This window comes from Odocoileus virginianus, chromosome 10 (genome assembly GCF_023699985.2).
Source record: "Odocoileus virginianus isolate 20LAN1187 ecotype Illinois chromosome 10, Ovbor_1.2, whole genome shotgun sequence".
Taxonomy (NCBI): domain Eukaryota; kingdom Metazoa; phylum Chordata; class Mammalia; order Artiodactyla; family Cervidae; genus Odocoileus; species Odocoileus virginianus.
Genome location: NC_069683.1, coordinates 403,517 through 419,131, shown reverse-complemented (window position 1 = coordinate 419,131; position 15,615 = coordinate 403,517). Strand labels below are relative to the sequence as shown.

Here is a 15,615-nt window from a genome sequence, read left to right as displayed (position 1 = left end):
TAAAAAAGACTCCACAGCTAAGGAAAGAAAAATTAAAAGACTGGAATAGACTGTTGTTAGGCCAAGGAGAATCTCACCTGGGATTTGCGGATCCGAAGGTCTGCCGACGACCGCACCTCGTCCCCCTCGATATGCTGCTCCATGCCTGGGTGGGAGAGAAGGTTGTTCCAGCAACGCGGCCCCTGCTCTCCGCCAAGAAACACCATGCGATGCAGCCCCGCTCTCACACACGCCGGCACGGGAGACCAGCAGCAGGTAGGTCCTGTCTCAAAGGCCGGCTCCCGTCTGGGCCCAGGACACGCGCGCCACGACCTTCGGCCCAGGGTCCCCCTCAGCCACGGCCCAGCGCAGCAGTTACCGGCACGAGTCTCCCCGTCCCCGAGAGACCCGGCTCAAATCCCCGCCCTGCCGCATCCGTGTGCCCCGGAAAGGCCGCGTGCCCTCAGAGCTCCCGATCTCCGTTCTCTGGGCTGTGAACTGGGAGCGCAGCGGGGCCCCCTCGCAACGCCAAGGAGAAATCAACGCGAGCGCGCAGCCGGGCTCACTGCCGGACGGAAGCGGCCGCCGCAAACCTCCACCCACCGCCCGGAAAAAGGCAGTGCGGACCCACGCGGGCGAAGAAGTGACACCTCAGGCTCGGCAACACCGCTTTCCTTCCCTGACCAGCAGCACGCACTCATCACCAGTGAGTGGGGCAAGATGCAGATAACAGCCACAGGCCTAAGGAAGCTTCCGGGCTCGCAGACGCACTGAATCTATGACAGGGCTTCACGGGACACTGGCCTAACTCAGGGGTGGGGGTGGGCGTGACGGGAGGTGCACCTGGTCCCCGGGAGATGCCCGCAGACTTCGTATCACTAACATCTGTTCCCACGCACGCAGGTGCCGGGAGAGGAAACGGGAGAGGAAAAGGCGAGGGACCGCGTTAAGGGACCCGAGCCACCAGACATTCGCCAGCTGAAAGCACACTTCCATTCCCGTCCCCAAGCTTCAATCCTCGCCTCCCTCAGCCACAAAGTTCTGGGGCTATCCGTCATTCCAGAGACAGAGCCCAGATCACAAGCAGACATGCCATGCGCAGTGTCACCCCCTGAGGAAGTTCTGCTCCAGGAGGGCCGGGCCCCAGGCGTGAGACGCTGGGGGGCTGCCCGCGCTTAGTCCGCTTACTCTTCAGCTTGTTCCGGACATTGTTCGCCCTCTTCTTGATCTCCGCAGTGAGCTGCTCCAGGTCGTCCTTGGTTTCTGGGTAAACAAAGGCCAGCAGAATCAGTCAGAAGACTGAGGCTTCATCAGCTACAACAATCGCCGAAGGAGGTGCGGCGCTTTCTCAGGCGCCCAGGGCAGTACGTATCCCCGGGGCTCCCCAAGACATCCGTCATTAGAATGCAGGAAGCTTATTGTTTAAAGGCATTTTTCCAGGCACCCTGCCCTCGACCTACAGAATAAAAACACCTCGTGGAAAAAAAGGAGGGACTGGGGAAGCGTTTCAGGCAGAGGAAACAGCACAGGTGCCGAGGGCAGGGACGCGGTGTGCCGGCAGCAGTGAGAGTCCCCGCCAGTCACGAGAGGGACTCGGCAAGGAGCAGAAGGCCCGGCCGAGTGGGGCCGTGGAAAGCAGAGGTGATGGGGGCGTCCCTGGGGATCCAGTGGCTAAGACTGCACGTTCCCAATGCAGGGGGCCCGGGTTCGACCCCTGGTCAGGGAACCAGATCCTCCAGGCCCCAGCTAAAGAGTCTGCATGCTGCAGAAACAGCAAAGATCCCGCGTGCTGCAACCAAGAGCTGGCGCAGCCTAATAAATAAATAGATGTTAAAAAAAAAATTTTTTTTAAGGTGACAGTAGCCGGGCAGTGTGAGCAGGAGAGCGTAGAGGAGGGTGGGCGATGACACGGCACGCAGCCCTCCCCTGCTGCTCACAGAGGGACGCCGAGGCCCAGCCGGCACTCACTTGGCTCGGGGATGGGCGCAGACAGGATGACACTGTAGAGCCTCTTCGCTTCCTCCACGTGCTCGGAGATCTTGTCAATGTTGACTCGCGTCTCCTCGATCTGTAAGTAGAGAGACCACAGCCTTGGCGTCAGGAGGGAGAACCTGGCCGCGAACAAGAGGAAACGCTCAGCAGAGCTCCCCGCCCGGCGTCGGGGCTCGTGGAAGGAGACGGTGATGCCGGGCAAGCCTTCTGAGGCAGAGCGACCCCAGAGGGCACCCTGCCCGCAGTCAGAGAAAGGCGTGCCAACAGCCGTCCGCGAGGCTGCGTCTTCACTGCTCCCAGGGAAGAAGACACCGCCCACCTCGGACGGAGGGTCCCGGCGAGTCACGAAGAGCCAGGGAAGTAAGCGAGCATCAGAGGGAAGGGTCAGGACACCAGGCAGGTCCTCAGCTGCTCCGGAAGTAGGAACACAATGGGTGAGGCGGAGAGGCAGGGAGAAAGGAAAGAGGAAAAGTGAAAGGGAGAGAACAAACCTGGAGGGCGAGGAACAGTGAAGAGTGAAGGGAAGAAAAGGAAACGGAGATGAACCGAGGCGATGACCGCCCCGGCCGGGAGCCGCCCAGTGCCCCTGGACCCGCGTTCCGGGAAACGCCTCTCACCAGCTGCCCGCCCCAGACGCCCGGGACCCGCTCCTCTCTGCGGCCCCTGACTGTGCCAGGTGTGTAGGGGAAAGTCCCAGGGGCCTCCCTGGAGGTCCAGCGCTCAGGACCCCCTGCTCCCAGCGCGGGGGGCCTGGGTTCAATCCCTGGTCGGGGAACTAGAGCCCACGGGCTGACACCAAGCGTCTCCATGACACAGCTGAAGCTGCTCCCAGACGCTGCGGCTGAGACCCGGTGTCACCAGATGAACAGAAGGAAAGGAAGCACTTGGAGCCACGCCTCATTCCCCTTGGGCTCTGCCGCCCGCGCGCTAAGTTCAGCCTCGGCTCCGTCTGCACAGGCACCAGCTGCCCCGGGCCCAGCCCCGGCGGGGGTGGCTCGCATCCAAGAGCCCTCGAAGCCTCCACGTCCACCGGCCTGCCCTCCACAGCGACGGGCGCGCCAACACAGCCACAGTCCACAAACAGAAACCTCACAAGATGCCACACAGGAGGGTCTTAGCCCCTGAGAGGCAATGGAAAGTCAATTCACAATGCAGCTTCCAGCAGCCCCTTCCTCCAGTGAATAATCCACTTCTTTCAAAAAAAGAAAACCTGATCACGGCTCTGCAACTGGCAAAGAAAGCAGGGGAAAGAAACGCGTTCTCTCTTTTTATATTTACTCATATTTCTGGTTGCACTGGGTCTCCGCCGGTGTGTGCAGGCTTCGCACGGCGGTGGCATCTCTGTTTGTGCAGCACCAACTCTAGACGCAGGGGCGTTAGCAGTTGTGCATGGGGCTCGAGAGCGCAGGCTCAGGAGTCCTGGCGCACGGGTCAGCTGCCCCGCGGCACATGGGGTCTCCCAGACCAGGGTTCGAACCGGCGTCCAACCATCTCATCCTCTGTCCTCCCCGTCTCCTCCTGCCCCCAGTCCCTCCCAGCATCAGGGTCTTTTCCAATGAGTCGAGTTTCAGCTTCAGCATCAGTCCTTCCAATGAATATTCAGGACTGATCTCCTTTAGGATGGACTGGGTGGATCTCCTTGCAGTCCAAGGGACTCGCAAGGGTCTCCTCCAACACCACAGTTCAAAAGCATCAATTTTTCGGCGCTCAGCTTTCTTCACAGTCCAACTCTCACATCTGTACATGACTAATGGAAAAACCATAGCCTTGACCAGACGGGCCTTTGTTGACAAAGTAATGTCTCTGCTTTTTAATATTCTGTCTAGGTTGGTCATACCTTTTCTTGCAAGGAGCAAGCGTCTTTTAATTTCATGGCTGCAATCACCATCTGCAGTGATTTTGGAGCCCAGAAAAATAAAGTCAGCCACTGTTTCCACTGTCTCCCCATCTATTTGCCATGAAGTGATGGAACTGGATGCCATGATCTTAGTTTTTGAATGTTGAGTTTGAAGCCAACTTTTTCACTCTCCTCTTTCACTTTCATTTTCACTTTCTGCCATATGGGTGGCGTCATCTGCATATCTGAGGTTATTGATATTTCTCCCAGCAATCTTGATTCCAGCTTGTGCTTCATCCAGTTCAGCACAAACAGAACCTTGTGCACCAGGACCCAGGTGAAAGGAGCAGTGACCCCGCAAGAGACTGACCTAGACTTGCCCGTGAGTGTCCAGGAGTCTCCGGTGGAGGCATGGGTCGGCGGTGGCCTGCTGCAGGGTCAGGAGCCCTGAGTGTAGCAGCGTGTGCATGGGACCTTTTGAAGGAGGTCGTCATTATCCTCATTACCTCCACCATAGTTTGGCCCCAGGGAAACAGCCCCGCCCATCAACAGAAAATTGGATTAAAGATTTACTGAGCAAGGCCCCGCCCGTCAGAACAAGACCCAGTTTCCCCCCCAGTCTGTCCCATCAGGAAGCTTCCATAAGCCTCTTATCCTTCTCCATCAGAGGGCAGACAGAATGAAAACTACAATCACAGAAAACTAACCAATCTGATCACATGGACCACAGCCTCCTCTAAGTCAATGAAACTATGAGCCATGCCGTGTAAGGCCACGGAAGACGGACGAGACATGGTGGAGAGTTCTGACAAAATGGGGAGAAGGGAAAGGCAAACCACCTCAGCATTCTTGCCTTGAGAACCCCATGAACAGTATGAAAAGGCAAAAAGATAGGACACTGAAAGATGAACTGCCCAGGTTGGGAGGTGCCCAATATGCTATTGGAGATAGTGGAGAAATAACTCCATGAAGAATGAAGAGATGGAGCCAAAGCAAAAACAACACCCAGTTGTGGATGTGACGGGTGATGGAAGTGAAGTCCGACGCTGTAAAAAATAATTTTGCGTAGGATCCTGGAACGTTAGGTCCATGAATCAAGGCAAATTGGAAGGGTCAAACAGGAGATGGCAAGAGTGAACCTCGACATTCTAGGAATCAGCGAACTAAAATAGGCTGGAACGGGTGACTTTAACTCAGATGACCATTATATCTACTACTGTGGGCAGGAATCCCTCAGAAGAAATAGAGAGGCCATCGTAGTCAACAAGAGTCTGAAATGCAGTACTCGGATGCAATCTCAGAAATGACAGAATGACCTCTGTTCGTTTCCAAAGCAAACCATTCAATATCACGGTAATCCAAGTCTACGCATATATGTGCAATCTAAAAACGGGCATAGAGGCACCTATTTGCAGGGCAGGAGTAGACACACAGGTCGCAGGCACATGCAGTTCACTCCCTTTTGTGCATCTGCCAGATAACCAACGACTGGGAAGGGCAGGGCGAGCAGGAAACCTAAGTGCCGAATCGAAATAGCCAAGCGCTGTTTGTGTGTTCAGGTTGTTCTAAAGAGACAGACATTACCCCGCACAATAATGTATTTAAGAACTAAACCCGATTTAACTTACACCTGTCCCAGAGACAAGGCCCTTCCCTGGACGGCTGTGATGGCCCCATTGCTACCCTTTTTATGCATGAGAACACTGCAGCTCGACGTAACTGAGGATGTCAGTCAAGGCCGTAACAGCAGAAAGAGGCAAGACTGAGGTCTGACCCCAGCATCTCTCAGATCCGAACCCCATCTCCCGGACCAGGTGAGGGTGCAAGGACCATGCTCATCTTCTCCCAGGCCCATGTGTGTCCAGCCCGTGTCAGGTGGAGGTGTGGAATCCCCTCACCATTCCATGAGACCGGCTCAGCAACCTCTGACCGACATCACAGGCCTTCTTTTCTCTAACCAAGGCTCCCTGGAAAGACCTTTTCTCCAAGGAGTGCTCAAGAAATGCTGCTGACCAAGGGAACCGTTCCAAACATTTTTCTTTCTTTAATCACCATGCTAAATTTGCAGCTGATACATCCTGAATGCCCACTTATTGTATGTTACTTTCTGAAATGTATTGTTAGGACTTCCCTGGTGGTCCAGTGGTTAAGGATCTGCCTTCCAATGCTGGGGACATGGGTTTGATCCCTGGTTGGGGAACTAAGATCCCACAGGCCACAAGGAAACTCAGCCTGTTGTGCAGCAGGTGCTGAGGGAAGCCTGCACACCAAAACGAAGGGCCCGTGCGCCACAGTGAAGGACTCTGCGTGCTGCGGCTGAGACCCAGCTCAGCCAGACCAAGAAAATAGTCAGTGATGGGTCCCGTGGTCACGGCACAAACCCGTCAGTCTCCTCACTGAGGGGGGCATCTGTGTGGTCCTCTCCTGGATCAGGCAGGCTCATGACTGCTTCGGCAACAGCGCACAGTACAAATGATGGGCGGTGAGACTTTCCTGGATCAGGCCGGCTCATGATTGCTTCGGCAACAGCTCACAGTACAAATGACGGGCGGTGTGACTCCCACAGCTGCCGGGCCTGCCCTGGAGCCCTGAGCTCTACCAAACCAATGACCCTGAGTCCAGCGTGCTGAGAAGCCCAAGCCACAGAAGGAGGTGAAATACAAGTCTCCTCTGAGACACCGTGGTGTCTCCTTCAGGCCCCAGACGCCTGAGTTAAAAATCTCTGAGATTCCAGACTCTGGCTAGTCAAGACCCCAGAAACTGTGCAGCAAAAATAACCCACTTCTGGGTGTTCCCTGGTGGTCTGGTGGTTAAGATTCAGTGCTTTCACTGCTGGGGCCCAGGTTCAGCCCCTGCTCAGGGAACCGAGATCCCGTAAGTCACACAGCAGGGCCCGAGAGAAAAAAACAAAAACCTCCACTGGGCCCTTGTCTGAACCCTGAATTCCTAATCCACAGAATCCATCAGTATTACAGAAAGGTTATTCTACCCCACTAACTGGCAGACTGATTTGTTATATAAGCGGATACAATCAGAACAGACACCATCTCTCAGGCAGGTCCTGTTCTCTCTAAAACTTTGTACTCTCTGCCAGCTGAACAAAAAGACCAAGGAAAATATGCAGACAACTGCAAATTAGACAAAAATCTAAGGTTTATCATTTGCTAGACCCTGGCTTAATCAGCCTGTGAGGCCTCAACACCCAAGGGTCAATTCCTTTCTGTAATAACTGGGAGGCGAGAGAAGTCACTGGAGTTTCACGGGGCAAAGTACATTTTGAAAACCTCCTGGTCTTGTGACTGCATCTGCACCTTGCAAATGCCTCTCTGACCATCTGTGATTCACACCGTCCGTCCTTGCAAATTACCAGGGGTGACCTACTTGCTGGAAGCAGTCCAAAAGTCCCAAAGATAAAAGTCTTGTGTACTTGTATCACGAGAGGACATTCACAGGCGATGCACTCGGCTCCATCCTGCAGGAGGCACTGGCTGTGTTCCTCAGACACGTAAAGAGGGAAACCTTTTCACTTCCCCAAACCCCCATTATCTGGGACGCACTTTAATCCACCTTCAAGGATATTTCCAGACCACATTCTCTAAAGCAGACTTTGTGATATATATATATGTATACATACATATGCATGCACGCTAAGTCGCTTTAGTTGTGTCCGACTCTGTGCGACCCTATGGACAGCAGCCCACCAGGCTCCTCTGTACACAGGATTCTCTAGGCAAGAATACTGGAGTGGGTTGACATTTCCCTCTCCAGTATACATACATATATACATTAACAAATATACTGGGGAACAGAATGGTGAAAAAACTTAAATTTACTGAAGACAAACTTACTGTAGGTCACACACTGTGCAGGTATAATAAAAAAAAACTTTGATTTTTATACAGTCAAAATCAAAGTTATTACAAAATCAAAATCACTGTGGATGGTGACTGCAGCCATGAAGACACTTGCTCCTTTGAAGGAAAGCTATGACCAACCTAGACAGCATATTAAAAAGCTGAGACATTACTTTGCCAACATAGATTGATTTAGTCAAAGCTATGGTTTTTTCAGTAGTCATGTATAGATGTGAGAGTTGGACTACAAAGAAAGCTGAGCACTGAAGAATTGATGCATTTGAACTGCGGTGTTGGAGAAGACTCTTCAGAGTTCCTTGCACTGCAAGGAGATCCAACCAGTCCATCCTAAAGGAAATCAGTCCTGGGTGTTCATTGGAAGGAATGATGCTGAAGCTCTAATAATTTGGCCACCTGATGCAAAGAGCTGACTCATTGGTAAAGACCCTGATGCTGGGAAAGCTTGAAGGCAGGAGGAGAAGGGGATGACAGAGGATGAGATGGTTGGATGGCATCACCGACTCATCAGACATGAGTCTGAGCAAGCTTGGAGAGACAGTGGAGGACAAAAGAGCTGGCGTGCTGCAGTCCTTGGGGTCACAAAGAGTCAGATACGACTTAGTAACTCAACGACAACAACAATACTGCTAGGCCTGCTCTAGAGGAAAGCGGGGTTGAGAGCAGTTACACCACTTTTCAAAAGCTACACCACGGTCATGAGCAGAGTTGTGACGCAGACCAAGACCCGTGCACCGGCTCGCTCCTGTCTCTGCCCAGAGACAGAGCCTCCAATACGGACCCTCTCTGCACCCTATTAGATGTGAAAGGAGGAAGTTAACCTCTACCACAGTCCCTTGCGAGCACTTTCTGAGAGCTGGCTCCTTTCACCCCCAACTTACCTATCAGGTGAATATTTTTCTCCCCATTTCACAGCTAAACCCACAGAGACTTAGAGAGGTTAAGACATGTGCCCGATAGAGCATCTAAACAGACATTTCTCCAAAGAAGATAGACAGATGGCCAACTAGGCACACGCAGAGATCCTTAACGTCGCTAGTGACCAGAGGACAGGAAATCAAAACTACAATGAGATATCATCTCATACCAGCCAGAATGGCTATCACCAAAAAATCCACAAGTAAATGCTGGAAAGGATGTGGAGAGAAGGGAACCCTCCTACACTGCTGGTGGGAATATAAATTGGTAAAGCCACTATGGAGAACAGTATGGAAGTTCCTTAAGAAACTCAAAACAGAGCTACGTGTGACCCTGCAATCCCACTCCTGGACATACATCCAGAGAAAAATATGATATTCATATTTATATGAGGAAATATAATGGATTTCCTCAATTCAGAAGGATACATGTACCCCAGTGTTCACAGCAGCACTGCTTACAATAGCCAAGACACAGAAGCAACCTAAACGCCCATCGACAGAGGAACGGATAAAAAAGATGTGGTGCATATATGTGGTGGAATATTACTCAGCCATGAAAAAGAACGAAATAGTTTGCAGGAACATGGATAGACCTAGAGAGTGTCATACTGAGTGAAGTAAGTTAGACAGAGAAGGAGAAATATCATATGACATCCCTTATATGTGGACTCTAAAAGGAAATGATACAAATGAATTTACTCACAAAACAGAGATTCACAGACTTTGAGAACGAGCTTATGGTTGCCGGGGGAAGAATGGGGGAAGGGATAGTTGGGGAGTTTGGGATGGTCGTGTGTACACTGGTGTACACATTTAAAATGATAACCAACAAGGACCGACTGTGCGGCACATAAAGGTCCGCTCAGTGTTACATGGAGGCCTGGGTCAGAGGGGAGTTTGGGGGAGAATGGTTACCTGTCTATGTATGGTTGAGCCCCTTCGCTCTTCACCCAGAACTATCACAGCATTGTCAATCAGCTCTGAAAGTGAAGTGGAACTTAGCGCGCCCGACTCTGTGACCTGGTGGACTGCAGACTCCATTCACAGAATCTGCAGGCAACCACACTGGAGTGGGTTGCCATTCCCTTCTCCAGGAAATCTTCCCAACCCAGGGATCGAACACAAGTCTCCCACACTGCTGGCAGATTCTTGACCCTCTGAGACACCAGGGAAGCCCATTAATTAGCTATACCCCAATACAAAATACAATGTTTAAAAAAAAAAGACATGTGCCCAAGATCACACAATTAGCGGCAGATAAGGAATTAAGTCCAAAAGAATCATGCTCTTTCCAGCCAAGCATGCTGTCGCCTTCTCCACCTTAATTATGACGGGGCCTTTCCTTTTTTTTTATGATTAAAAAGCATTTAAGGAAGAGAAAGCAAGAAGAAAAGTGGCAGCCCCCCGAGACCTTGTTAAGTCTCCAAAAATAACTACCTTCCATCTGGCGCCAGATAATGCTTTCCAGATGTAAGATCCTCACATGACCTCAAGGGATCCTCAGGCCAGGCTTGAAAGTAAGTTCTGCTGTTCCTGATTTCCAGAGCAGGGATTAAAGCCCAGCTGGGTTCAGGAACTTGCCCAAGGTCACCTGCTATTTAAAGGCTTGAGGGAAGACTCAGATCAGGTCGTGGAAGCCAAGGCGCACCCATCTGACCACCCAAGGAACACTGCCTCTCGGGTCCCCTCCTACTGGGTTAAGAGAAAAGGGAGGACCCCGTTACTGCAGAAAGTCCTGATCTTGGAAAAGAAATCAATGTAACTGGTTCTTTGAGGCAAGAGCAGGGCGATTAGCGGCAGCAACGTCACCCAGCTCCTCACGCCCACCCCCAGCACTGAACTGAAAGAGCTTTCCCTTCCAGGGTCCACACCTAGAACAACACGGGACTCATAAATAACTCAAGCACCGTCTGATCTCATTATGACTCCTCCCGCAAAGGGACGGGCCCACCCACGGGCTAACTTCCCAATCAGGCATGCACACGCTCAGGCTCACCCCGAAACCCGCTCTGACCCTCACAGATGAGTGGCAGGAGCCATCGGGCCCCGATCCACTTAGAGAATGGTGTGGCTCCTCCACACCCACACCCGCCCTGCAGAGAGAGCAGGACACCTCTCCAGATACAGCAGGAAAAGCCTGAACAGAGAGAGCGTAGTGTGCTGGCGGCGCATGCTGGACTGGCCGCGGTTTGGTTCGGTCTTGTTGAAACACGTGTATGGCAGGTGCTCCATGAACCTTTCAGAAACATGAACCCGTTTAATCCTCCTAACAGTCCTTTGGGGAATTATATTATCGGTCCCAATGTACAGATAAAGCAAGCAAGCCTGTGAAGGAATGTTCATAAGAATGGCAGCTGTCGGGAACAGAGCTGAGTTTTTTTTGGGGGGGGTCATTCATTTTTAAAGTCTTTATTGAATTTGTTACAATACTGCTTCTGTTTCATGTTTTGGTTTTTTAGTCATGGGGCATGTCGGATCTTAGGTCCCCACCACCCCCAACCCCACCCCACCCCACCCCCCGCCCCGACAGGAGAGCAAACCCACCTCCACTGTGCTGGAAGGTAAAGTCTTAACCACCGGACTGCCAGGGGGAGTCCCCAGGGCTGAGGCGAACCCAAGCTCTCCACCACTCACGTCTCCCACAGCACCTTCCAGCAGGACCCTCTATCTCAAAGACCATGTGAATCTGTACACACAGGCCACCCATTTCTGCCTCTGCTGAATTTCAAAAAACATAAACTGGCGGTTTCTTGGTTTGTGAGTTATTACCAGAATTAAATCAAAGGGACTGAAGTTTTGGTAACAACAATTCTGATCTATCCCAATTAGAGGCCTAAAAAGACAATGAAATGCATTTTTTCTTTTTCTTACATTCCTGGCTGGGTCCCCTGGGTTAGTTCTCTACCTAAATTCTGTACTGTAGGCAAGACAAGATATCATGAAAATGTTATCATGAGTCTAAGACTTTACCAGCATCTCTTTGATGTATATAGTGTACCTTCTGCTGGGTTCTCAGTAAGATTAGAAGCCCACGTCCTCCCCAGCAATAGGAGGCTCTCCTCGCAGCCTCTCAGTCGGGCCCCCCACCCCAGCAGAATGCTTTCCTCCGCGGCCCCTGAAAGACCTGCGGGCTTCATTTTTGCCTGAGGAAGCTGTGTCTCCTTGTGGCCATTCAGAAGAAACACAGTGGAAGGACACCCACCTCGGAGAAGAACTCGTCCATGAAAGCTGTGTTGTCAACAGCGATCTCGACCTCGTCGGCGTCGTCATCCTGCGTCAGCTGCTTCTGCAAGGGACGAAAAGGATGGGTGAGACCAAGACCGCCAGAAACACCAAGAGCGCCGAGCGCGCGCTCCGCGGCAGGACTGTCTGCAGTGCATGCCTCACACATGACCTTCAAACCTCAGAAGAGCTCTGTGCTGTTACAACCTCCATATCCGCTGAGTGTAAATCCTAGCTACCCCCCAAAAATGTATGAATGTGTGTAGCTGAATCACCGCTCTGCAGCGGAAATTAACGCAACATTGTAATTCAACTACAGGGAGCTCAGCTGGTGAAGGATCCACCTGCAATGCAGGAGACCCCGGTCCGACTCCCGGGTGGGGAAGATCCGCTGGAGGAGGGATCGATGCCCACTCCAGTATTCCTGGGCTTCCCTGGTGGCTCAGCTGGGAAAGAATCTGCCCGCAGTGCGAGAGACCCCAGTTCGATTCCTGGGTTGGGAAGATCCCCTAGAGAAGGAACAGGGTACCCACTCTAATATTCTGGTCTGGAGAATGCCATGGACTGTACAGTCCATGGGATCACAAAGAGTCAGACATAACTGCCTTTCAATTAAATAGAAGAAAAAGAAAAATACCAATCAATCAATTGACTCCAGATTTCCTCATCTACAAAGGGCTAATCATACCACCACTTAAATCACAGGTTTACAAAATAAATGAGATAAAAAATAAATAAATGAGATGATGAATATAAAGCACTTTCACACAGTGCCTGGCATATTGCAAGTACTTAATAAACATTATGGTTTTTTTTTGGGGGGGTGGTAATGATGATATTGGTGCTGTTATTACAACTTATTCCAGTTGGAGACCCTAAAACAGGTTAAGTAACTTGGCCAAAATCACACAGCTAAAGTGTTGGAGACAAGCAGATTCCAGCCCATCCTTTGGGTCTGGATCCCGTGTTTCTAACCTGTTCTCCACGATGTTCAGGTGCATGACCTACCCTACCAGGGACACATATTAGAGCAGTCCCGATTCCTCCAAAGCACCAGCTTCAAATCCTCACGGTGGGAGCAAACCTTTTCCTGTTTTCAGCAGCTACCTGCTGTAAAGGAAGCCGCACCACGAGCGCTCCCGGTCAGAGCTGTGTTCACAGGAAACAAGAAGCCCTCCCCGCCGCCTCCCGCACCCCCAGCGACCCCAGCTTTCTGAACCTCATTCAACCACCTCCGCAGGCCCATGACGTGGCAGCGAAAGGAAGCGCCCCCATTCCCACCAGCCAAAGGGCCCGAGCGGCTTCTGCGTTCTTCCCAGACGTCGCCCCGGGCGGCTGCATGCGCACAGCAGCCCATCTCCAGGCACGGGGGAGAAGGGGCTGCCGGGGGTGGAGGCGGCGACGGGGGTGAACCTCGATACCGGCTTCTCCACCCACTTCAGGGGCCTGGGGCCTCCTAAGACAAGACATGCCACTCTCAACACAGCACTCCATGGGGAGGCAAGGCTGCCAGGGCCCCCGTTCCCTCCCCAGCTGCCATCCCGGGAATGGGCTACGGCTGATGGAGTTCCCAGAACTTCCCCTGAAATCTGGGGCTCTCCAGCCCTCTGGGGAGCCACCTTTGACTGCCGACCCCCTCATCTCGGGCTTCCCCGAGAGCTCGGTGGGTAAAGAATCTGCCTGCAATGAAAGAGACCCGGGTTCAATCCCTGGGTGGGGAAGATCCCCCGGAGGAGGAAACGGAAACCCATTCCAGCATTCCTGCCTGAAAAAACCCGTGAACAGAGGAGCCTGGTGGGCTGCAGTCCCCGGGGTCGCAGAGAAGTGGACACAGGTGCGGACTGAGAGCGCCCACCTCGTTCTCTGGCGTGCCTGCAGCCTTCAGCAACCCGAGGGTCACAGCTTCGAGCAAGGACGTGTACATCGACGCCGCTCTCGCCCCACAAGCATCTTCCTGACACTTGGGACTGAGCTCACGAGAGTTCACTTCCCAGGATTAAAACTCCCAAAACCTAGTGGGCCTGTGCCCAGGTAGGATGCTTCCTACCTAGAAAATCCCAGGCCCTTTCCTGAAACCAAATTCATTCCTTAAGAGTTCAGTTAAGTACTACTATTAGGTATTTAGATATTGTTTGATCAGGTACTGTCATCTCCTTCAGTATTCTTTAAGATTTTGTGCTCAAGAAAAGGAAAATAAAAAAGGGGGAAATGCCCCCAAAATGGTCTAAGGGGAAAAAAAAAATGTCCCAAAGCCTAACAGAGCACACGGGCCCCCTAAGATCTGGCTCCCACTCACATTTCTTTTTTTTAATTGAAGGATAATTGTTTTACAGAATTTTGTTGTTTTCCGTCAAACCTCTACCCCAATCAGCCGTAGGTATACATGTCTATCTTCTCCATGATGCATCCTGGGCCAGGCGCTGGGAACCCCAACATGTTTCTGGAGACACCACGCTTTCATCTCGCTGAACTGTCATCAGAGGACTTCTTCCTGAAATGCATTTGTCCAGCTGGCAAAATTTCATTCAGCCTTTAAAATTCAATCCTGAACAAACTTCTCTGTCTCCCTGATCTGACACTGCCAGTCCCCACCGCCTGCAAAATTTAAAACCTCCCTGAGCTCCCAGTGCATCCTGTGCAAACCCCCCTCAGTCCCACCCCGCCCACCATTAGTCACCCCTTCCCCACCGATCCTTCCCCACGGACCTGAACTCCCGGAGGGTCACGGCTGCCTTGGGATTCGCCCAGAGAGGACGCCTGGAGTGTGTGCCTGCCCAGAGCACCTTCCTTTGGGAAGGCGCCCAACCTCCACCCTCCCCACGATTCTGGGAAAGTCATCAGTCCCCGCGCGGGCTCCCTGAGGATTCTGAATCGTGAAATGAACAGAACCAAATCGCCCTCTGGCAACACCCAACAGAGATGCCACCCTCATGTCCGCCTTCCCTAAGCCATTCCTCGGCTCAGAGCAAGCTCTACAGATCTTCCGCAGTCTTCTTTCAACAGCACTCTTGCAATACCGCTTTTCACGTGTTTAGCCAGAAGCTTCCGTCACCTGCAATTAAAATGACTCGTACTTGGACTTCCCGGGTGGTCCAGTGGTTAAGACTCTGCGCTCCCAACACAGCGGGCACGCATTCAGTCCCTGGTCAGAGAAGATCTCGCAGGCCGCATGGCAAGGCCAAAGAGAAAAAAAAAAATGAAATGACTTGTGGTTCAGTTCAGTTCAGTTCAGTCAGTCGTGTCCAACTCTTTGCGACCCCATGAATCACAGCACGCCAGGCCTCCCTGTCCATCACCAACTCCCGGAATTTACTCAAACCCATGTCCATCCAGTCAGTGATGCCATCCAGCCATCTCATCCTCTGTTGTCCCCTTCTCCTCCTGCCCCCAATCCCTCCCCGCATCAGGGTCTTTTCCAATGAGTCAGCTCTTCACATCAGGTGGCCAAAGTACTGGAGTTTCAGCTTCAGCATCAGTCCTTCCAATGAACACCCAGGACTGATCTCCTTTAGGATGGACTGGTTGGATCTCCTTGCAGTCCAAGGGACTCTCAAGAGTCTTCTCCAACACCACAGTTCAAAGCATCTTGTGGTGGTAGTGGTTTAATCACTAAGCTGTATCCAACTCCTGCAACCCCACAGACTGGCCCACCAGCCTCCTCTGTCCATGGAATTCTCCAGGCAAGGATACTGGAGCTGGTTGCCATTTCCTTGTCCGGGGGATCTGCCCAAACCAGGGATCGAACCCTTGGCTCCTGCGTTGCAGGCAGATTCTTTATGGCTGAGCACCAGGG

General features: G+C 52.2%; 1 protein-coding gene across 7 annotated transcripts in view; it reads right to left on the bottom strand.

Moving 5' to 3' along the window:
• STX3 (syntaxin 3) overlaps positions 1-15,615 on the bottom strand; it is a 46,221-nt gene that overhangs the window by 14,935 nt on the left and 15,671 nt on the right. For all 7 annotated transcript variants that reach the window (XR_011489825.1, XM_070472885.1, XM_070472886.1 and 4 more), the window contains exons 2-5: positions 11,803-11,886; positions 1,948-2,047; positions 1,168-1,242; positions 78-145 (exon numbers count right to left, since the gene is read on the bottom strand). Coding sequence is in view for 6 of the 7 variants with exons in the window: in XM_070472885.1 (XP_070328986.1) it covers positions 78-145; positions 1,168-1,242; positions 1,948-2,047; positions 11,803-11,886 (327 nt within the window). In the remaining variant the exon portion in view is untranslated. The remainder of the gene's footprint in view (positions 1-77; positions 146-1,167; positions 1,243-1,947; positions 2,048-11,802; positions 11,887-15,615) is intronic.